Source organism: Ambystoma mexicanum, chromosome 9, assembly GCF_040938575.1.
Source record: "Ambystoma mexicanum isolate Mex_15411 chromosome 9, UKY_AmexF1_1, whole genome shotgun sequence".
NCBI lineage: Eukaryota > Metazoa > Chordata > Amphibia > Caudata > Ambystomatidae > Ambystoma > Ambystoma mexicanum.
Window position 1 is genome coordinate 1,489,030,893 of NC_090931.1, and position 24,032 is coordinate 1,489,054,924.

Sequence of the window (24,032 nt, forward strand, 5' to 3'; positions counted from 1 at the left end):
TATGAGTCTGAAATTTGGTTCTGACTGTAGCCATATGTTGCTTCAACTGTTGGGCAGTTTGGGAAAGGGGCCAGGTGGCTTTCTGCCAGTCCTCCCAGTGGAGAGACACACACACCTTGTGCAAGATGTGTTGTATAACAAAGCGTGGTTTTCGATGAACTCAAATACCCGGGCACTCCTATGGGAAAAATCCCAGAAACTGCTCAAAATGAAGTATTGTGTTTCTTGTGTTTATTCCAAACAAATATAATGAAAAAAGTATTAAAATGGTTGTGTTTAACAACACACTTTGTTCACATTTTTTTTACATTTTCACGAAACAAAAACATCCCAAATCACTGTCTCTTCTGATCTGTTGACACATCACATCTATACAGTCTCAGTTTGTATGCTTTCACACCATGTCTATTAAACATTGCATATTTCCAGAACATTATATAAATGAATCTGACAGCATGTAACTTTACAAGAGTTTTCCTTTACAGGGGTGTTTCCCATAGGAGTGCCCAGGTATTTCTTCGAGTTCATCAAAGAACCAAACATGTTTTGTATTTTTTTGTCACTGTAGCCATTGACATTTATACGGGGGACCTGAAATAAATCCTAACTTTACTTCATTTATTTATTCTTTTAAATCATTACAGCTGTATTGTATGCCGGAAGGGTGAAAAAGATTGATCAGGGACTTCCAACCCCTTGTATTCAGCGAACTCTGACAAACTGTAATGCATGTAACGTGATTAATCACATGCCTGTATTGTCCCAAATATGTAGGGCTGACCGTCGGGTCAATAGAACTCTGGACAAATGAACACTAATTATGCTTTCATATACTAAAATGAACGTGGTTGTATGTACAGGTCAGACATGCACTAGGCGACTTCAGCAGGACAGTTCTCAAGCAAGTGAAAATGCCAAACCTACAAAGTCAATATAGAATGGCTCTTAATGCTGGACTGTCAGTCTTAGGAGGTCGAATGGCACTGCCTAGTTCCAAACCCTACAATCCATCACATTGGGTATGAACTGCCCCCCACCGCTCCTTGAATGTGCTATCTAACATGTTTGCGGTCCATTGGCATCTTATGATTGCCTTTGTGCTGTGGATGCTTGTTAGTGCTCTGTGATTCATGAGGTTTCTGTTAACCTAAGACCGGAGTTGCAATAAAGAATTCCCAGGACAGATTGAGAGCAGCATATAATTAGGAATATGGTGTTTTAATGCAAATAGTTTCTCCTTTCTGGATGCTTGCCACTCAGTCTAGATGCATGGCACCAGCCAAGAGTTGAATAGATAGTAAAGAATATTAGAATATGGTTGTCATTAATACAGTGAGTCAGGTTCCCACTGAGAACATTGCAGAGCCGTGGGAATACTATAAAAGCACAATGAATGTCTGAATCAACATGGGGTGACATGTTTTGCATTGCAGGCACTAGTGTGCTGCATGCAAGATATGTCACCGGCATAAGAAACTTAGATGCCAGAACACGTGTTTGGGACATGAAGACAGACCATTGCATACGGTGAAATGCTGCATACAAGATGTTCTATGTAAGCACTGTTTGTACACACAGCAGTATGATGTGACTGAGTTTGGAAAGGAATCCATGAATTGACCGACGGTAGCTGGCTGCATTCTATATGTGGGAAATATGCAGAAACTGGCCAGACATTGCAATGAGGCTGTTTCCTTTACAGCAAGTTTAATTATCAGGGGAGGAAACCCGGTAAAGCACTGACTTGAACAAGTTAACAGTGTTTACTTTGTCTATATCCGGGTAGATAATAGTCAATGTATATTAAGGAGACAAAGCTAGTGTATAGATGCTAGAGTTTGAAAAAACCCTTTAAATCAGGTGGGGGAGGGACCAGTCGTAATTAAAAGATAAAAATCAATTTTAATAGTTAGTTGTAAGAATTAAAACACATAATTAAATGTGTGGTCCACAATACAATACTTAACATCCAATATAAAACAGGGGATACATAACAGGCTTAAATAGCACATTAAAACAAGTTCACAGAAAAAACATACACAATTGGTACTTGTAAAACAAATAGTAGTGTACCAGGTTCTATTAGAATTAAATGTATCTTCGATTTAGGTCTCTGTTTTTAGTCCAGAGAATAGTCAAGATAATACAGTAAGGCCAGTGGATTTTCAGCAAACCACTACACATGTTTTAGAGAATACAACACTGGCTTTGTTGGATCATTGCCACTGTAACTAAGTCTTAGCAGTAAGGCCTTCCACTTTCTTTTGCAGTCCCTCGTGGAATGATAGAACAGGCAGCAGAAGCATTTGTCTTTCAGAATGTTGGTGAGCCATTAATGCACGGTTGTTACTTGATGTATTAAGCGCCTTCCAAATGCACAATAAATAAAATAAACATCCTGACACAGGTGATTGGTACAGTATTCTGGCATGTTCGTGTATGCTGATGCACGGAGGGCCTGAGATTTCGGTGTTGAATGTGGTCTCATAATTCCAGTGAGCGAGCTGAGTGAATGTTCTGGGGGTGACAGTGGGATCTGGATGCTGGCTGGGTGCGGATCGTCTGGAGATGGTTGTGCCCTTATACCTTTCTTTGTTTTCTCTTCAATGCGACTGCCATCCCAGTGGACAATAAAGCTTACCTTACATGTACTGCTGGAACCTGTGTTAAGGTACTTCAACAAGCAGTGGTTATTTGACACAAACACTTCCTTTTTCCACATTCACTGCACATGTAAGGAATCCTATTTGTGTCTTTTCTAATGCTGCTTTAGTCATCCTGATAGTTTAAACCTGTTTCTGCAATCACTATACAGTGATATGTTTTCACCTGTGTGTGCACTTACACACACAGGGTGGATTCGCAAAGACCTGAACGCAAAGTTATACTGTTAAACACCTTTTATTCTGGTACAGGATAAGATTGGGAGAAGGTCTTGTGGGAACTACAAGGAGGAAACACAAACACTAATGGGGCATAGCTAAATTCAAATGCTCAAGGGTACAGAAGGATGACAAAACAAGCACAGGGTATGAATGTATCCTAATTCAAGTGTGATTCCAGGTGCTGGATTCAGGTTTTTCACTAAGCTAACAATCCAATGGCAGAGTCGTAGCCCAACGGGTTGCTCAGTCACTCGGAATTACTGGGGTGTTTGTGTGGTACAACATTGTTATTTTTTCGATGTTTTTTAAATGCTAGTGCTGGGTGGGGGCTTCACCAGTCTCTGTTGGGTCTTTGTTTCCTCCTCCTTTCACTCTCGGGAGGGTTTTGTCCACCTTTCCTCTTCTCTCTTGGGTGTACTTCTTCCTTTCTTGCCCCCCTCTTGTGGCTCATTTTATCGCCTTTCTTTCTCCTCTGCAACTTATCGCTGATACTTTACCTTCTCCTCCAACTTCCCTGATATTACTCTCCTCCTTCTCTCTGCTTTTTCCTCTTCTAACCTTGTTGTCCTCACTTTTCTCTCTGCACACAATAAGTCACTGGAGCACAGCCCTATCGCTGAACATCAAGGTGTATGTGCTCCCTTATATACTGAACTGCTTGGGTCAGATGGAAGCACTCAGTGTTTGCATGAGTGTTTCGGTGAGGGCTACGTAGAGTTACTAATGGGGAAAATGCAATTACCTGCAGACATGTTACTTTGGGATTGGTCCGCTCGGTTTTCCTCTTCCTGGGTTCTCGAGTGCCCCATGCTTGGTGAGTGTAAAATCTGTCCCGCAGGCAGACTCACTGACCACTCGTTCTGCTATACTTCCCGCATGGCTTACCTAGCTGCCTACCACCATTGTATTCTCCTAATGGACCTTCTTGTGCTCTTGGCATTCAGGGTATTGTGAGAGATAGGAGGCTGGGTAAGGGCAAGAGGCTCTGGGGGAAACAAGTGGGAGGGAGAGAGTTTAGTGGGTGGCCTGCTCTGTTCCCAGTCTCTCTGGCCCTACCCCCCCATGCCTGCCCCTTTATTTTGTCACATCATGCTGGTGCCTCTTTAGGTTGAACAATAGATTACAACTACTTTTAGAATCACTGGACATTTAGGGTTTCTCTCCCGTGTGTGTGAGCATATGCCGGCTTAGATGTGGTACTTGTTTGTAACTATTTCCACATTTGTTGCACCTGTATGGCTTTTCTCCAGTGTGTTTTCTCTGATGTTGTTTTAGTAGTGAAGGATGAATAAAGGCATTCCCACATTCACTGCACACATATGGTTTTTCTTGTGTATGTGTTTGCTGATGGCACTTTAGGGTTGGCAAGTCAATGAAAGTCTTCCAGCATTCACAGCACTTGTATGGTTTTTCTCCTTTGTGTACTCGCTGATGAGCCTTTAAGGTTGTTAACTGAGTGAAGCTCTTTTTGCATTCAGAGCATGTGTATGGTTTTTCTCCTGTGTGTAGTCGCTGATGGTTCACTAGGCATGACCTCCGGGTAAAGCTCTTTCTACATTCACAGCATGTGTATGGTTTCTCTCCTGTGTGCACTCTCTGATGGTCCCTTAGGTTTGATAGTTGGGTAAAGCTCTTTCTACATTCACAACATGCATATGGTTTTTCTCCTGTGTGCTTTCGCAGATGGTTCCTTAGGTTTTGCAACCGAATGAAGCCCATTTTACATTCACTGCAGGTGAATGGTTTTTCTCCTGTGTGCACTCGCTGATGGTCCTCTAAGCTTGTTGCCTGAGTAAAGCACTTTCTGCATTCTGAACACGCATACGGTTTCACGCCTGTGTGTGTTCGCTGATGGACATTTAGGGCTGAGGAACGTTTGAAGCTCTTTTGGCATTCAGTACACTTGTATGGTTTTTCATCTGTATGTTTTCGCTGGTGGTATCTAAGAGAGGTTGCGCTAGTGAAGCGCATTGCGCATTCACTGCACACATATGGTCTTTCTCCTGTGTGTGTTCGCTGATGGCACTGTAGGTGTGATAAGCGGTTAAAGCCTTTCTCGCATTCACTGCATGGATGTGTTTTTTCTCCTGTGTGTGATTGCTGATGGTCTTTTAGTGATGATGAGTTCATGAACCTCTTGCCACACCTCCGGCACACGTATGGTTTTTCTCCTGTGTGTGTTCGCTTGTGGGACTTTAGGTGTGTTGTGGTTCTAAAGGTTTTAGCACATTCGTTGCATGTGTAGGGCTTCTCTCCTGTGTGTATTCGCTCATGTCTCTTTAGATTTGATAAGACATTAAAACGCTTCTTACAAACATTGCAAGAATGAGTTTTTTTTCTTGGCTTTTGTGTCTTCAGGTGTGTTAGTTGACTGCCTACCATGGTTGTTGCACCACAATTATTTTCCACATACGTTCACTGCATGCTCATATCTCTTCCATGTGCATTTGAAGCTTCAGCCGTAGGAAAGAAGCTCTGTATGCCATCAGCACGTGCTCAGAGAGGTTTATTCATTGCAAGTAGGAGACACTCTTCCTTTTAACCTTCAGTCACGCAGATTACAGTTTGTTTAATCCATCTTTGGAATTTTCAACTAGTTTTTGTGATGTGACTTGACAATGGATTTGTAAGACCAGAGGGATCTCATCCATTTAGGAATATCAGCACTGTTGCACTTACTGCCAAAAGAGTGTCCTAGGACCAAAGTTGGAGAGACAAACCTTTCTACAGCAGAGGTGGCCTAGTAGAATACTTGCCTTGCTTCCTTTTGACATACTTTTCGTGCCGAGTTGATTTATCTGGGAGTGGTTTCATCTGGTTCTACAAGCAGGACACTTGTTTCTCAGTCTCTTCTGGCCGTTAAGGTAGCTAATTATTTTTGTTTTTCTTCATTATTCCTCTTCATTTTATTCATTCATGGATCCACTCTCTGTGGGTTATAAAGAGATTCCAAGTCACTCTATGCATAGGCTCCGGATAACACATACTGTATGGAAAATCATTGAAACTAATCATCTTGTCAGAAAATCTCAATTTTTTTGGGGGAAATGAAAAAAGTGCTGTAGCTCTTGCAAAAACAGAGGCAGATTTGGCAAAGTTTTATACAACCAGATATGATCGAAATCTGATCATACACACACATTATTCTTTACCCCTCTATGTAACCACCTGCATGGGTTAATCCTAACCTATGTGGGGAAATGTTGGTACATACAAATATTTAATTGTTTTCTGATCTTTCTCTATATTGCTCCTACCAGACAACTAGTGTATGTAACTCCTTTAATGTGGGTTCTGTTTAATAATGTTTTTACGTTTTATTTACTTCAACCTTTTCTTTTTATAAATCTATGAATGTTTGAAATAATTTCTATGTTGAAAATAAATTCTCATATCTTTGAAGACATATCTATATTCTTCTTGCTCTCCCACTCTCTTGATGACTCAATTTCTGAGCATCAGTACTGGTCTCCTCTAAATATCTATGACTAACACCTCCAAATAACTTAGTAAACACATGTGGATTTTCCCCTTCTTTTTTGCTTGAATACTGTTTACTGTCCCCGAAAATCCACAACAGCAAATTGGGACATACCTACCTTTTCGTGCACCACTTTTAAAAACATTAAGCTGCTATTCAAGGAATAACCACATTTCAGTTTTGAAAACTGATAAAGATTTTAGTATGAAAGTCACTATTGCTTACAATGTAGTAGACCATTCAAAAAGAAGCAAATCTAGGGGGTGATCTTTGAATGGGTTTGTACCAAAGTGCGTGTTACGGTATTGGCAAAGTCATTAGCAGTGCACCTTAGAGCCGGCGTCTGCAACCTTTGGCTCTCCAGATGTTTTCAACTTCAATATATTTTCTATTGAAAGCAGTCAGCGTGCTCCTTTTTTTTGAAGAGCTTCACACCTCCCCTCCTCCTTGCTATACTAAGGGCCCATCCACCCTGGGAGGGTGGGGGGCAGCCTCACAGTTTGAAGACCACTGGTCTAGAGGGTTACAGGTTGCAGACCTCTGCCATGTAGGATCAAGGCATCAGGAATCCGAAAAAATGTGCATCGCTCGAGAACATGCACAAGTAAGAGAATCCAGTCGCCTCGCCTGCCTTCTATCAGATCATTAATTTCATGTTTTTGAGGTCTCAGTAATTATGTAAATAATTCTCCTTTAGTTTCACAATATTCCATGTGTTTTAGAAGGATTGCCTGAAAACATAGGTTTGATTATTGATGACCCAAAGTAAAGGAATAAGCTGGTAAACATGATCCAGAAGACCGTTGGGCAAGAGTACCTTCTTGTGCTCTGCTTGATCTTCAGTTGTGCTCCCTGCACTACCTCACGGGAAAGGCTATGAGGGGAAAAAGGGGGCAATATAGTGTACATGCCGAACATCTATGAAGGGCTTGCTTAATGTTGCCTTCCAGACAAGGTTGTCAGCTCCTTCTGATGTTTTTCGCACCTTCCTGGGCCTTTAGAATCTTGAAAGAAGGGTTCAGGTAGGGTAAAAGGGGATGGGAAGGGATCATTTAGTCTTTCATGGTATGTTCCTGGTACAGCATATTCACAAGCATTTTCCTCATGGCGCTTCCGCTAGAAGCTAATGATGGCCTGTATCTACCACTAAGCAAATGAGTGCATGATTCTTACACCACATCATCTTATTTATCTGCAGACTTCAGGTGAAAAGCAGCAGAAAATGTGGGCCTCCCCTTGTCACTAGGAGTCGGGATACGCGCCTCTACCTGTTCCAAGCCTCTGCTGCCACTCCCCCTACATGCTCCATGATTGCACCTATTACAGGGTTTTATATTGGAACTACTTCCACTTGGTGAATGCTGTACGTGAATTGAGCTTGCCAGCAGGACGCAAGTCAAGATGTGAGACATGCGTGAGCATGCAGCCGGCGAACCGGACCACAAGCTCAATATTACCTCATGTGGGAGTAGAGAGGTGGCTGCTGGAGCCATGAATACTTGCAGATGTAGTCATTCCTGTGGGGATGTCTGACACCTGTCGGAGATTGGATGAATCACAACTGGCTGGAGTTGAATGGGGATAAGACTGAGGTGCTGGTGGTGGGATCCCCCCCTAATCCTTCACTTTGGGTACCTTCCTTTTGGCCTTCCTCGTTGGGTCCTCTCGCGAACCCTGCCGATAAGGTTAGGAACCTGGGGGTAATAATCTCGGCCACTCTTTCCATGGAGCCCCAGGTTACCGCTGTATGCAAAGCAGGTCACTTTCAACTCCATATTCATAGGAAGGTTCTTTCTTTTGTCCCTACTCATCTCCACCTGGTGGCCTCGATTGTGCTCAGCCACTTATATTATTGTAACTCCCTTTATCTATATCAGCCGAAGGGTCTTATTCAGCGGCTGCAATAGCTACAGAACATGGCGGCTCGGGTTGCGAATGGCTCCACTTTTGGTGACCACATATCCCCGGTGCTGCAGAGCCTTCACTGGCTGCCAGTTGGCCAGCGCATTGTTTCAAGACCCTGTGCCTGGCTCATCGTGCCCTCCAGTTTCAGGGGCTGGAATATCTGTGTTCCAAGTTCTTACGCTATGTTCCATCACGGTCTCTGTGGTCAGCCTCAACTGGCTTGCTGGTTGTTCCCACCTTTCGCCGCTCACGTTGTGGTGGGCGGGCCTCTTCTATTGCAGCACCCCATCTTTGGAATGGTCTGCCTCACATCTAAAAAAATATTAAAAAATCACCTTGCCTTCAGGAAGGCTCTTAAAACGTTTGTTTTGATGCTGTTGCAGTTTTCCGCTCTGTTCCTCTCCCCTCTCCAGCGCCAAGATGCCTTAGGATGGTGAATGTGCGCTTAATAAGTATGCATAACATAACAGATAGAAGCCCGGAAGGAAACAGTGCCATACGTGTGGAGTGGAGGACGCCGTTATAGCCTCAACCCACAGAACAACATGCCACCTATTTCCCAAACATTAGCAGCTACACATGGATGGGGGTCAAACACGCACCCATTTGGATGTCGAGATTAATGAACCAGTACAGGTGTGCACCCTAAATTCACAATTGACTGTCAGCCAGGAGTCATGAGTATAAAAGAGACCCCACACCCACCCAAGCTAAGAGTGAGGAAGTTTGGAGACTATTTGGCAGCATGAAGGTGGAGCGAAAGGGCAAGTAACCAGGGAGAAGGTGAGAGGAGAGCAATATCAGGTGTAGTAAGGAAGGAGGTGAGAGAAGGAAAGGAAGGCGTTGGGGAGGGCAAGAGCCAGAGTAAGAAGAGCGGTGTTGGAGGAGAATCTGACGAAACTGGTCATCGAATAAAGGGGACGGTGAAGTGACTGGTGGAGGTGGACAGTAAAATCCAAAGGGGAAACCCAGCACTGATCAAGCCAAAGGGATCAGAATCTGGAAGGGGTACTGGAAGGTGAGACCACTGGTTGAAGAACTGGGATGCAGACAGTGTACCAAGCCCTGTGGACCTGGGGCCAAAGAATCCCAAGAGGCTAGCTCAGCGGCAGCATGCTCGCCTTGGAAACAAGACGACACGAGGCAACACAGGTTCGATCTCCGGGTCCGAGCTTAGAAACCTCTGGGTATCAAGCGCGTTATAAATTCGCAACTCGGTTCCGGTAACAGCGCCTCTATGCCCCCAGGCTGTTAGCGCTTTAAAAAAAATGCAAATAAAAGAATGTTAGGGCCAAAGAGCCAAGAGACACCAGCAGGTATGAAACCGTTAGCTGGAATTATTATTATTGGGGTATTGAGCGTGGCCCTAGATCCGGGAAGCAATGGAGCACTTTACAAGTCATAGTGGGGAAGCTGAGATACAAATGAGCGGAGACTGAACAGTGAGCGGGGTGGGCAGCTTGGCAGCAAGGGATCAACGAGCAACAAGAGGAGAAAACAAGGGGAGCAGATATGCCACACTCACGTTATGTGGACAGTGTGTGTGGACCTACATGTTAGGGAGGAGCCATTACTTGAAGGGAGGATCTTGCGCTCCTTCCTGAAATGTAAACGCGAGTCTCATGGTGACGTGGAGGAGGCTCAAGATTCTGGGAACATGGACAGAAAAGACATGTCTTCTGGTTCTTTCCTCCCTGCAAAGATGGAGTGCAAGTCTGCACATGTACTTATTTGTGGTGGATTGTAGGCCTCTGGGGGCACTAAACTGTCAGCGAGGCAGCTTGGGAACTGGAGGGTGATGACCTTGTAGATGATGCAGCAGAATGTGAAGGTGATACGTGCTTGCAGTGGTAGACAGTGCAGCTCAATGATGGTCAAGATGTCGAATTTGCATAGTCCTTGATGAGTCGTGCTGCAGCATGCAGGACACATCTCAGGGGTGCTAGAGTGGTCACTGGAAGGCCTTCCAGAAGGACACGCCCACCAAGGACCAAGGCTTGAACAGCAGATCTGAGATTGTTTGCTGGGATGAAGGGCTTGATTTTCAACAGGGGGTAAAGATGGAAGCAAAAGTCCTGATTTTAGTGGAGAGTCCAAAAATCAACATGGAACCTCAAGTATAGTGAGAAAAGCCAGGGAGATCATAAAGTAATCAAGTCACAAGGGCTCACCGAATCCCTGATGTCACATTGCTCTTGGCTGGGAGGATGGTATAATGACTGCAACCTGTCCGTGAACCTGGCAAACGGAAGGGATATCAACTACTATATGAAAGCAAAGAAACTACAGCTGTTCCCCAGGGCGTGGGTTGGTCAGTAAAGGTCCCAATGAGAAAGAGGGGTTCACGTTGTGCACGCCATATTGATGAATGAGGAAATGGCAAAGTTGGGGCAATGTTGCAATTTTACATATATTTAGTATAGTTCATGGGAATGGGATATGTGTGCCTTTTAGTGATATTATTGTTTCAGTTGATAGATTTTAGATTGCACACACGCAGCAAGATAAATGTCAAAATGGCTGTTGAAATATAAATGCAATATGGGTATGGTGGGCCACGAAGTGCCTAGAAACTGGATAATGAGGACCTTCATAATGCGCATGCGAGAATGGATATTTGCAACTAAGAACCCACAGTAAAGAGAATGTAGTAGTCTTGAAAATGCATGCACCAACATACCTACATGTAGGTCTTAAGAGGCATACGTTTGGGGCAGGTGGGGTACATGGGGAATGTACAAATCTGTATGCCACGTGCTCTTTCAAAGTTTGGCGAGGCCCTGCAGCCAGGGCTTGCGAGGTGAACTCTGTGTGACTGGGAAAACTGGTTTTGCAAGGTTGGAGGCGGAGGGAAGGCAATGAGTACCTGCAACATCATCAGATGCTTTCAGCTAGGTTGGGATGTTATGACTTGGTACTATTGCAGAATGAGATCCAATCTTTTTAAGTACATGGGAGTCTGTTACTCATTGTTCAGGAGAGTCCGGTCATCTGCTTTTGAACAAGCAATACATTCGGTCCAAGAGCCACTTAGGGCAGAAGTCACAAATGCTTTCCTGGTTTTCGGTCAGTTCTTCCGGAGGCCATGCGTGTTGAATAGGTAGTCATTTATATTAGAGTGAAACAAGGACACCAACAAGTCTGGGCTGGTCAGATATTTATCGCCAGCTCAAAGGGAACTTGTTTGTGCTCCCCTTCCTCATATTGTTTGAAGTGGCCTTGCAAACCATGTGCTCCAGCATTCCGTGCTCGCAGGAGCGACACTCCCCATGCACGCCAGGGCAGATACGAGGTAAGTCCATGGTCTCTGCATACCTTGTTGCACTCACAGTGCTTTCCTTCCATATTTGATATTGTGCCAGTACTATTTTCATTATTGCTGGAGCAGTGCTTGCTGAAGCACATAGCTGCAATCTCCAATGTCCAGACCCGCATTAGTAATAGAACCGCATAGGTTAGAGGAATGTCTAAGATGGCCACCACTGTTTTTCGTATGCCTGCAGCCTACTGCAGCATCACAGCCCAGCTGATTGGGTGTTTCACTGCACCTTTATAGCCAATTAGAGGTAACCGGTAGGCAAAGCCAGCCCTCGTCTAAGGCAATCAACCAAGGCTCCTGTCCCGAGCCTCGTACTACTGCATCATCACAGCGGGGAACATGAGCTCCAGCATTCCGTGCTCGCAGGAGCGACACTCCCCAAGCACGCCAGATCAGATGCGAGGTAAGCCCATGGGCTCTGCATACCTTGTTGCACTCACAGTGCTTTCCTTCCATATTTGATATTGTGCCAGTACTATTTTCATTATTGCTGGAGCAGTGCTTGCTGAAGCACATAGCAGCAATCTCCAGCGTCCAGACCCACATTAGTAACAGAACCGCGTGGGTTAAAGCAATGTCTATGATGTCCACCGCTGTTTTTCGTATGCCTGCAGCCTACTGAAGCATCACAGACCAGCTGATTAGGTGTTTCACTGCGCCTTTATAGCCAATTAGAGGTAACCGGCAGGCGACGCCGGCCCTCGTCTAAGGCAATTGTCCAAAGTGCCTGTCCTGAGCATGTCCGGAACGGAGGAATGCCATCGATCACTGCATGCAGTACTACCTTTGCAATCGTGAGTAAACTCCTGTGCCCCTGCATAAGCGAGTGTCGTCCCAGCCCCGTGAGTCAAATTCATCCGGCTGCATGGAACGTTTGCTAACTTACTGCTGAACACAAACTCACATTGTTTCACCATCCAGTACGAGTCACAACTCTTCATGCGACCAAACAATAATGTGTACTATTGCTTTGCGCTGTTTCTGATCCTACAGCGCCTTGCCTGTTTTATAACTATGCAAATCTTGATGTATCTTTGCTATATTATGCAGCTCACAGACGAGTAGCTCTATCTGGGAGTACAGTGTTTGCTTTGCCTAAAAGAGATTGTACCTTTACTGTTTCTTACCTTTGCACCCACTCTCCATCACACCGACTGTATTCTCCTGTCGCGCCCTGACCAAGTTATAAGGTTAGTTACAGAGGACTAACTGCGTCCACTATGACCGCTCTTAAAGCCTAGTTTTAGATGTTCCGGGGACTAGCTATGCCCGTAGCCCATCTGTCTTATGTAAAAAGCCACTGCATTTGTTAATCAATCTTACACAGGACTGTATAGGGTCACCTACCTGTCCTAGCATCCACCTAGTATCTCAAAGACAAAAAAGAACCCTATTAGGGAACTCCCGTCCCCTGCACTCTATTAATCGCTTAAACAAGCTGAATAAAGGTTTATTCCCAAGAGGGGAATCAGAGTAAATGGAGTAAATCAATTTAAAGTGCAATGAAACAACATAGTAATTCAAGATATCTGTTTAGTATCGAAACATATTCATCAATTCGACGAAGAGTTGGTTATCCAATCTGGATTTATTTTTCAAAGAGCAAATGCCCAACGCGTTTCGAGATAATGTTCTCTTCATCAGGGGCTGTAGTTATTCGTTGTGTCAATCACAGTAACTCTAGAGAAGTATATACAAAATAATAATAATGTCAATTTACATAATAATGATATCGACTTAATGTTTTAGAGACAGTGATTTATCCAATAAATCATAAGTTCTTAAAGCAAAAGGTAGTACACTAATTAGAGGAGTCTGCAATCATGTTATAAAGTAACAAGGAACAAGAGTTAATATCGCTATAGCAGAGTCTTCATCCTAAACAATTATAAATCAAATGTAAAAAAATAGACTATTGCAAGAACCACTAGGTGTATAAAGAGTAATAAACATACCGTATGTTACATTAAAGGATAGACTGGGTCATGTCGTTACACAAGTGTGTCATCCCAACAAGTTGTAGCTGTCTGGGTCCCCTATAGTATAACCAAAGAGGCAGAAGATACTAAATGAGCACTGTGCTTTGGAATCAAGTAAAAATTGATAGATGAAGAAGAAAGTCTGTTAATTTACTAGCCAAACATGAATTGCTTGTATCTGAATCCCTCAGAGGCTGAGGGGACGTGTTGGTGTCAAAGGAGAACAGTATTTTCAGTCTGTGCGCGGTACCTAAAAGATGGAGGCGCCACTCGTTACAAATAGAACGACCAAACAGGTCTACAGTGTCAAGAGTATCCAACTAGCGCAAAAATTGAAAAATAGGGTTATAGTAGTCTGGCCCTGTCCTAGAATAAGTAACTTACTGTAGTCTTTGTAAGGCAGGAAAGACAGGTAGGAGCGGGGAGATTCCGCAGTCGCTATAGGCCTCCAAAAAACATGGCGGTTAATATATACGTCATTATTGTGACGTCATCACGCTGTAACGCACATGACGTCGCCAATGTAAACACCATGTATACGTCCGTTTAAAGAGACGAGTCTGGTAGCAAAAAGTGGTCAAGAGGTAAATACGGCTGAATGTGAAAAGCTGGATATGTAAAGTTTACCTGAGTCATTAAATATGACACAAAGGTCTATGTATGCAGGAAAATGCGTATGAAGGGAGTCTAATAAGGAGTGTCATTTAAAGAAATTAGTCTGGTTCGTTTAATATTCTCAAAAAGTCTGTATACATGGGAAAGTACGTGTGAAGGGAGTCTAACAAAAGATGTAATTAAGAAAACTAGTGTCATTGCAGGGGTATATTTAAACCTTCAAAAATGATTAACCCGAATATCAGCGATAATACATAGGAGGTACAAATACTAAACTGCATAGATATATTAGACATTTGTAGCCAAATATGACATGTTATACATAAAAAACATATGCATTTGTAAATGAAAACATACTAGTAAAGTCATCCATAGAAGTCAAGTAAATAAATAGTATCAATATGATAAACAAGGTATGCTGTACTCTGCCTCATATCAGATGAGTGCACAATCTGTTGAGGTTAAATGTGATTAGCTCAGATGCGAACCCAAAACTGAATTCTAATACCTCTGGGGGGGAAAAGTTGATGCCTATATTTAGACTTAAAGGCTATCGATGTGATAGAGCAGATCTCAGCAACGGAGGAAAAAGGATGTTGCGTTAAAGGAGAGGTGTTTCAAAGGAAAGGACCTAGGTAGAAATCTTCGTTGAGTCCTTTGGGATTAACTGAGTCCAATTTATGGATCCAGTACAGTTCTCTTTGTGCTAACTTCTTAGCAAAATCTCCTCCTCTTGGTAGAGAATGTACTGTTTCTAAAATAACCCATCTAAGTTGTGAAATGTTATGACCGTTCTCCTTAAAGTGTCTAAAGACTGGTGATTTGTCGTTCTGTGTTCTAATATTCGACTTATGTTCGGTCCAGCGTTCTTTCGCTTTCCTATTAGTTTTGCCTACATAGTATTTCCCACAGGGACATCTTAAGGCGTAGATGACATTTTTGCTGTCACAAGTGGCATGATCTGATAGGAATATTTTTTTACCATTGTTAGGGTGTCGGATGTATTCACCTTTAATTATGTTAGGGCAATGCTGACAGTGTAGACATGGGTAAGTTCCAGATTTTTGTTTTCTCAAAGTCGTTTGTACTGATGATGTTTTCTTTTCAGCTTTAACCAAACTATCCCTCAAGTTCTTTCCTCTCTTATATGCCAACATAGGCGGTTCAGGGAATAATCTGGATAGTTAATTAACATAATTAAAGGTAGACACTTTAAGGAGAACGGTCATAACATTTCACAACTTAGATGGGTTATTTTAGAAACAGTACATTCTCTACCAAGAGGAGGAGATTTTGCTAAGAAGTTAGCACAAAGAGAACTGTACTGGATCCATAAATTGGACTCAGTTAATCCCAAAGGACTCAACGAAGATTTCTACCTAGGTCCTTTCCTTTGAAACACCTCTCCTTTAACGCAACATCCTTTTTCCTCCGTTGCTGAGATCTGCTCTATCACATCGATAGCCTTTAAGTCTAAATATAGGCATCAACTTTTCCCCCCCAGAGGTATTAGAATTCAGTTTTGGGTTCGCATCTGAGCTAATCACATTTAACCTCAACAGATTGTGCACTCATCTGATATGAGGCAGAGTACAGCATACCTTGTTTATCATATTGATACTATTTATTTACTTGACTTCTATGGATGACTTTACTAGTATGTTTTCATTTACAAATGCATATGTTTTTTATGTATAACATGTCATATTTGGCTACAAATGTCTAATATATCTATGCAGTTTAGTATTTGTACCTCCTATGTATTATCTCTAATGATATTCGGGTTAATCATTTTTGAAGGTTTAAATATACCCCTGCAATGACACTAGTTTTCTTAATTACATCTTTTGTTAGACTCCCTTCACACGTACTTTCCCATGTATACAGACTTTTTGAGAATATTAAACGAACCAGACTAATTTCTTTAAATGACACTCCTTATTAGACTCCCTTCATACGCATTTTCCTGCATACATAGACCTTTGTGTCATATTTAATGACTCAGGTAAACTTTACATATCCAGCTTTTCACATTCAGCCGTATTTACCTCTTGACCACTTTTTGCTACCAGACTCGTCTCTTTAAACGGACGTATACATGGTGTTTACATTGGCGACGTCATGTGCGTTACAGCGTGATGACGTCACAATAATGACGTATATATTAACCGCCATGTTTTTTGGAGGCCTATAGCGACTGCGGAATCTCCCCGCTCCTACCTGTCTTTCCTGCCTTACAAAGACTACAGTAAGTTACTTATTCTAGGACAGGGCCAGACTACTATAACCCTATTTTTCAATTTTTGCGCTAGTTGGATACTCTTGACACTGTAGACCTGTTTGGTCGTTCTATTTGTAACGAGTGGCGCCTCCATCTTTTAGGTACCGCGCACAGACTGAAAATACTGTTCTCCTTTGACACCAACACGTCCCCTCAGCCTCTGAGGGATTCAGATACAAGCAATTCATGTTTGGCTAGTAAGTTAACAGACTTTCTTCTTCATCTATCAATTTTTACTTGATTCCAAAGCACAGTGCTCATTTAGTATCTTCTGCCTCTTTGGTTATACTATAGGGGACCCAGACAGCTACAACTTGTTGGGATGACACACTTGTGTAACGACATGACCCAGTCTATCCTTTAATGTAACATACGGTATGTTTATTACTCTTTATACACCTAGTGGTTCTTGCAATAGTCTATTTTTTTACATTTGATTTATAATTGTTTAGGATGAAGACTCTGCTATAGCGATATTAACTCTTGTTCCTTGTTACTTTATAACATGATTGCAGACTCCTCTAATTAGTGTACTACCTTTTGCTTTAAGAACTTATGATTTATTGGATAAATCACTGTCTCTAAAACATTAAGTCGATATCATTATTATGTAAATTGACATTATTATTATTTTGTATATACTTCTCTAGAGTTACTGTGATTGACACAACGAATAACTACAGCCCCTGATGAAGAGAACATTATCTCGAAACGCGTTGGGCATTTGCTCTTTGAAAAATAAATCCAGATTGGATAACCAACTCTTCGTCGAATTGATGAATATGTTTCGATACTAAACAGATATCTTGAATTACTATGTTGTTTCATTGCACTTTAAATTGATTTATTCCATTTACTCTGATTCCCCTCTTGGGAATAAACCTTTATTCAGCTTGTTTAAGCGATTAATAGAGTGCAGGGGACGGGAGTTCCCTAATAGGGTTCTTTTTTGTCTTTGTGTAATTGTACAACCCATATGCCAGGGTTGATTTCTTTTCTCCCCTGCACCTTGAATTACTCTTAAATAGATCGCTCTATTTCATAATAGAGTACCATATACACATTGAAGTCAGTCTTACATTCTGAGTGTCAGGTGTGTTCTTTCCAGTTAGTTATCCACCTAGTATCTCCCATCTACAAATAGTGGAGACGTCTCTCCAGCCCGTTGTGCGGCACCCATTGACTGTCCCAAGCCATGCTCTGAGATATTCAGGTGAGACACACTCCACCATGAATCCATTCCGTATTGCAGATGGCACTATTCACTGTACAGGAGGATATCACACCTCATTGGGCAATGACCTGGCCAAATGGGGCTACCTCCAGCACCACCCTCGTCCCACCACATTCCTACCCAACATCTCCCTGTTCCCACCCAACCCCTCCCTGAAGAACGTGCATGCCACCATCTACAGCAACAATGAGGCTTGTCACGCTACAGCCAGATCCAATCCCACACTGCCCGCCACGAAGACCGCATGCCCCATCCTGGCTGCACTTAGCCTCAGGACCACTATTAGCGCTGGCTATCCCACCAGAATTCAACATTTTCAGGGCGGATAGACTCAAGGCACAGGGAGGGGGTGTGGCTACATTAGCCAAAACTAGCCTCTAAATAAGATCCTGTCCACTCGACCCACTAGAAGGCTACAAATTACTCCTTGCTAAAATCACAACTGACCCCAAAACCACAACCAACATTCTAGTTATCTACAGAAGACCCAACAATAACAGCCACCCTGACTTGGATATCCCACGTATCCTCATGCCCCACCTCAAACCGAAAACAAAATTCATTATCTTAGCTGACATCAATCAAGACCATAAAGCCAATGCCTTTTACGCTTCCCCAACAGAATTTAACTTTACCCAGTTAGTCAACACCCCTACTCATGCTAAAGGCAGAGTATTAGACTGGATACTCACCCTAAATGCCCATGTGTCAATAGACTGTAATGTACCAATTGACTCATTAGCTTCACATTATCCTTTGAAGAGAAACTCTACCCCACCCCCACCACAATGGATATCATAGAAATAAGTGCAACCTAACAGTAGATAGCCTCACCCCTATCCTGAAGGAAGCCCTATCCACCAACCTGACACTGAACGCCAATCCCAGCTGTCTTGCAAACTACCATTGACTCACTAGCCCCACTTACAACAAAAACGCGACACCCAGACAAACACAAACTTTTGGTTCAACGAAGAACTTGTGCTACTTAGGCATACCAAAAGATCTTTGGAACATTTCCACAAAAAGGCTCTATCCGCCGACTCCTCCAAAGCATTCACAGAAGCCAACAAAGCCTACAAAGCGGCCATCATAACTCACAAAGCCAACTCTTTGAACACCCGCATTAGTAACGCATCCTCAAATTTCAAAGAGCTCTTCACAATTCTCAGAGAACTGGAAAACCCTGTTCCACCATCCACATCAGTGAACTCCAGCAAAGCCTGGTGTACCACAATACAAAATGCTCTAGAATCTAAAATACTAGTACTCCAAGACAACATCTCCACTAAAGAAAAGCTCCTTGCTAACAAAAACACACCCACACCATCTTTAGCCAGATCCACCGAAAGCTCAAACTCACAATTTAAATTTACTCCAGTATGCCAGGAACAAGTACTAGACACTATTTCCCAGCTCGAACTATCCAATTGCAAAGGAAGATGGCTTCCCAGTCTACTTAGTCAAACTGTGCGCTCCCACGCTTACTCCTATCATCACAGATTTTGTCAATACAAACTCCGTCCCCACGAGCATCAAAGAAGCTTGGGTGACCCCTCTCCTAAAAAAGAAAAAACCTCATTGGACCCAACAGTTCCTATAAACTACCGCCCCATAACTACGGTTCCATTCTTGCTGAAAATCATTGACAAAATAGCCTATAATCCAATGCAATCCCACCTTCAACAAAAGCACCTCCTTATTCCAGTCCTAAAGCAGGTTAAAATCGTAGGCGTTTATCTAGACGCAAACCTAACAATGACCGAACATGTAAACTCCCTTTCATCGGCCACCTCCTACACATCAAAGCTTATTGCATTAAGCCGCCAATTCCTTACGCCGCAAAGCGGTGCCACCTTAGCTCGGGCCCTCATCTTATCAAAGTTAGATTATCGTAATGTATTACTGCTAGGCACCTCGAACGCTAACCTAGCCAAACTCCAACTGTTGCAAAATAAAGCACTGCGAGCAGCCTTGGGACTAAAAACATCTGACCATATCTCCACCATCAGGAGAGAAGCCCATTGGCTTCTTATAAAAGCCAGAATCCTCTTCAAAACACTTTGTCACCCACAAATGCCTTGCCGAGAAGGCTCCTACGTACACCAACAACACTGTTTCCCTGAACAGAACCATGGGAACTTTAAGATCCAACAGTAATGCTCATCTCTCTGTCCCATGCTACAAATGCTCTAGAGCAGGGGGAAGAAGTTTCTTAGTTATGGCTCCTAAACTCTGGAACACTCTCCCTCTCCAAACTAGAACCGAGCCCTCCGACCAGTGCCTCAAGAAAACACTCAAAACGTGACTATTCAACAAATTCGAGCCTGATCCTTCCCTCCTCCCCCCGACACCTGGGACTGCATATGTTAGGAAGCTGCATGAATAGTTCACACCCCTGCACCCCTACTGAAAGAACCGATCACCTGCTAACTATTGTATAACCATTTTTATCATGATGTAAACCTTTATAATGTATGATGACTATTACTGCCTCCATCAACAAGATGGCTGTAAATACGCCATGACACCCCTGTGTTTGGGCATATAATGAATGCAATAAATGTGCATCAAGTCCGGGTAAGGAGGTTCCAGGCCAACTGGAACTTGTAAATGAATTATGTTTGTATGTGACTGTGTAACTGTGTGATGATTTCATGACCTACCATGAAGAGCCCAGGAAAGGGGTACATTACGAATATGAGCTGATGATGGTAGTTAGATAAATGTAACCAATGAGAATGTGAGAATTAGAAAAGATTGGATTTCTTCTGCACCGGTTTAACCAATCGTATGTGGGGAGCTGACTTGCAATTAAATATGTGAGAGTGTTTTAACTGTTGCAAAATGTATATCACCTGACAATTTTGTGTGGTTCAGGGAAATTTGGGGTAGTTTGACTCTACAGTGTCATCTAGCTCCCCCCAGCTGTTTACAATAAACTTGCTTTACAGGCAACCATGCACTCGCTCCCCAGGTGGTGGGACTACTGTGGGTTAAGGTGATTAGAGGCCCACCCGCACAAGGGCCAACATTCATCTGCAACATCTACACAACGGCTCCAGGGGCCACAAACCTAGAGAACTGAGAGACTTTTGACCAACTCTGCTGGAACCTCCCATCATGAACAGTATTGTGAAGTAGAAATGTTTTTTGGACTGAACCTTTCACCCGACTGGTTTCTCTGCTGGCCAATCTACTTTCTCATGTGAGACCCATTTTGTTTTTGGACCTTACTCCGCCCTGTTATACATCAAAAAACTTTGATTTAGTCCTAGTCCTACAAGTCCTTTGTTGAGCTCTAATTCTGTACACCAAGCTCATCGGTGGCACTGCTATTTCTACATTGCAACCTCCGTTTCAGGGAGACTTTTATTTAAAAAGATAGTATAGCAGTATTCAAGGTTTGCATAAGTGTTTCCGTGAATGCCAGACCAATAAAAAAAAAGATCTGAGTGCACCAACACTTTCCACTGTGTGTGTGTGTCATGATGCCTACCCCCAGGCATCTGGACCAAGCCCATCAGCCCCGGGAGCAGGCATCTAGACATTTAGTAAAACCTCAGCAGCCCCGGCTAGGGGCTATCTGGGTTCAGTCCTGGCGCCTTAGGCGCCAGGCTCATAGTAGAAACAGTTGTGGCGCCTAAGGCGCCAGGCTCATAGTCATTACTTACCTCAGGCAGACCATGCTGCAAATGACTCCAATCCAACATGAAGCCTGAAAGGGACTATTTTTCGACAGGGACTATTTTTTACTCGGGTGTGGTTCTAGGGACTTCTTACCTGGGACTACTTTTGAGGCTATTTAAACCACACCCGACCAGCAACACATGCTTCGCGTTATTCTGCATCCAGCAGCGTAACACTCACCGTGCCTGCAGCCTGCATCCAGTCTTCTGCCACGCCCGCCTCGACTCCAGAGCTCCTAAAACAAAGAGGAAAGAAAGGGACAAGGTTAGAAAACAAACTTATTTCTATTCCACACCTGATTCTGGATCCATCTCGTCTCCGGACCTGTAAAGAACATCATTTCTGCACGCACCGCACCTCCAGCTGCAGCGCCGCGCCATACTCGCCAGTCTTCACAGCATCCTCCGGGTCGGCGCTGCCTCCATCATTTCTTCGCTGAACTTCGGCACCTAGGAGACAAAAGAAAACCACAAGGTGAGCCGAGGGAACCAACAAATATAATTCTTACCACCATAGACTTACCTGATTTACCACCGGAGGCATCCTTTTGTGACTCTCCATATTTTCACGTGCCGCATCTGTAAAGAGAGATAAAACACATTTTCCACGTGCAACATTTACCGGACTGCGCCGGGTAATACAAACTCTTACCTGAGCGCCACCAGCTGCCACAAGAGCATCTTTCATGAGCCAGCTGCAAGACAAGAAAGGAAGGGGGGAACAAGAGTGAACATCGGACATATTGAACTCTATGAACTTAATACTTACTAGTCCTCACCAGGAACCTCAGAGTCAATTCTCTCCGGAGCTCTCCTCAGCCTTCAAATCAGTGAAGTAACTGGAATTGACGCACCCCTGCAAATCCACACAGGATGGAGAGCTCATCTTTCAAGAATATAAGGTGAGATTGCTGTGAGGGCATTTCAGAGGTGATTAGTTGGGGAGGACTGTGGGGTGCCATCACTTGAATTCACTAGTGGCTAAATCCATCTATCCACTTGCAGGAGAATATTTCTACGGGTTAAGCAGACAAGATTAGGAGGGCAGATCCAGTCAGTCATCGCTGCACTACGCATCACGTGGGTGGAGACCGCAGCTGTCCGGGTCCGACCGACGCCCCTGTGGGAGCCAGGTGAGCGTAACAGAACGCGAAGCCTATCTACAAATCCCCACCCGGGCGTTATGGAAACCTCAGAAACGGACCAACTAGCCCTATTGTTAGGGGAACTTAGGGCACAAATGCACTCCGCGCGCCAAGAGACTAATGCCGTCAGGAGAGAACTGGTTGTGTCAAAGGAGCGCACTGATGATCTTGCTAGACAATTACTGCAAAAATAAGCTGGGCAAACACCATTACCTGGATTCGGGAGGAATCCAACTCCTGTTTCATCGAGCAATCCTGTGCAAGTGGTTCTACCAGGGAGCATTCCTTTAGCTCCACCCAAACGTTTTGCTGGGGACCCAAAAAAGTTTGCCGTGTTTATGAACCAATGCCACTTGCACTTTTTATGCAGACCTGGAGCTTTTCCGAACGACCAAACCAAAGTAGCCTTTGTACTATCATATCTTAGTGGCAGCGCAGCAGATTGGTCAATTCCATTAGTTAACCAGGATGACCCTCTTCTTCGGGATGTTCAAGGTTTTCAATTGAGCATGGAAAGACTATTTCCCAGACATTCACAGGGACAGGCCCTGGATAATGAACTTTTATCATTACGACAAGGTAACCAGGATCTACTTACCTATATCGCCACTTTCAATAGGTTAGTGGTGGAAACCGGATGGCCAGAGGTAAAACGAATTGCATTATTTCATCGTGGACTTCGGGGTGAACTCAAAGACCTTTTGGCCCAAGTTGTGAACCCACCTCAGGATTGTGCAGAATATATAGACTTAGTGGTCCAGTTAGACCACCGACTTCAGAATAGAAAGGCTGATCGAGCTAAGTTCGAGAACCGGGTATTGGTTAAACCCAATGTTACCCTCAAAGGAACATATGTATCAGAACCGATGCAGATCGGGGGGGGTCAAGGGACCCTTAACTCAAAAGGAAAGAGAAAGAAGATGGCAGATGCAATTGTGTCTGTACTGTGGGGCCTCAGGACATTTTCTACGGGATTGCCCTATAAAAACATCTAAAAGAGTAGTCGGAGTTGCTGATAAAAATCAAACGGAGCCTGATTCGGGAAACGACCACGCCCGACAAGCGTAGAGGTCCGCTTGCCAAGCTTGAAGAAGGATACTCAGACCTTGCACTTCATCATACCAATGGTCCTTATAGATCCAAGGCAGCCATCACGTATGCACGCAGTGAGGGCATACATTGATAGCGGGGCCATAGGAAACTATGTGGACCACGAGTTGGCTTCTAGGATGAATCTATCTCTCTGCAAAAAGACCACTTCGGATGTCATCACCACAGTCGATGGAACTGAAATTGCCTCTGGGCCTGTAACTCATTCCACCGCAGAGATGACACCATTGGGTCAGGATGGGCATTGAGAGACTATTGTGTTTGATTTAATCAATGCCCCGCAGTTCCAAATAATACTGGGGATACCTTGGTTGCAAACACATAATCCTTGTATTGATTGGCGAGAGAAGAGAATAACCTTCCCGGATTGTGCACATACTTGTTACCCG

The 24,032-nt window shown here is 43.6% G+C and overlaps 1 protein-coding gene across 1 annotated transcript in view; it reads right to left on the reverse strand.

Annotated features, from left to right (window-relative positions):
• Window positions 1–1,879: 1,879 nt before the first annotated feature.
• The window catches only part of LOC138489265 (zinc finger protein 135-like), a 32,231-nt gene continuing 10,078 nt past the window's right edge, over window positions 1,880–24,032 (reverse strand). The window contains exon 2 of the mRNA XM_069616960.1: window positions 1,880–5,814. Within this exon, the coding sequence (XP_069473061.1) occupies window positions 4,035–5,267 (1,233 nt within the window). The 5' untranslated portion in view covers window positions 5,268–5,814 and the 3' untranslated portion in view covers window positions 1,880–4,034. The remainder of the gene's footprint in view (window positions 5,815–24,032) is intronic.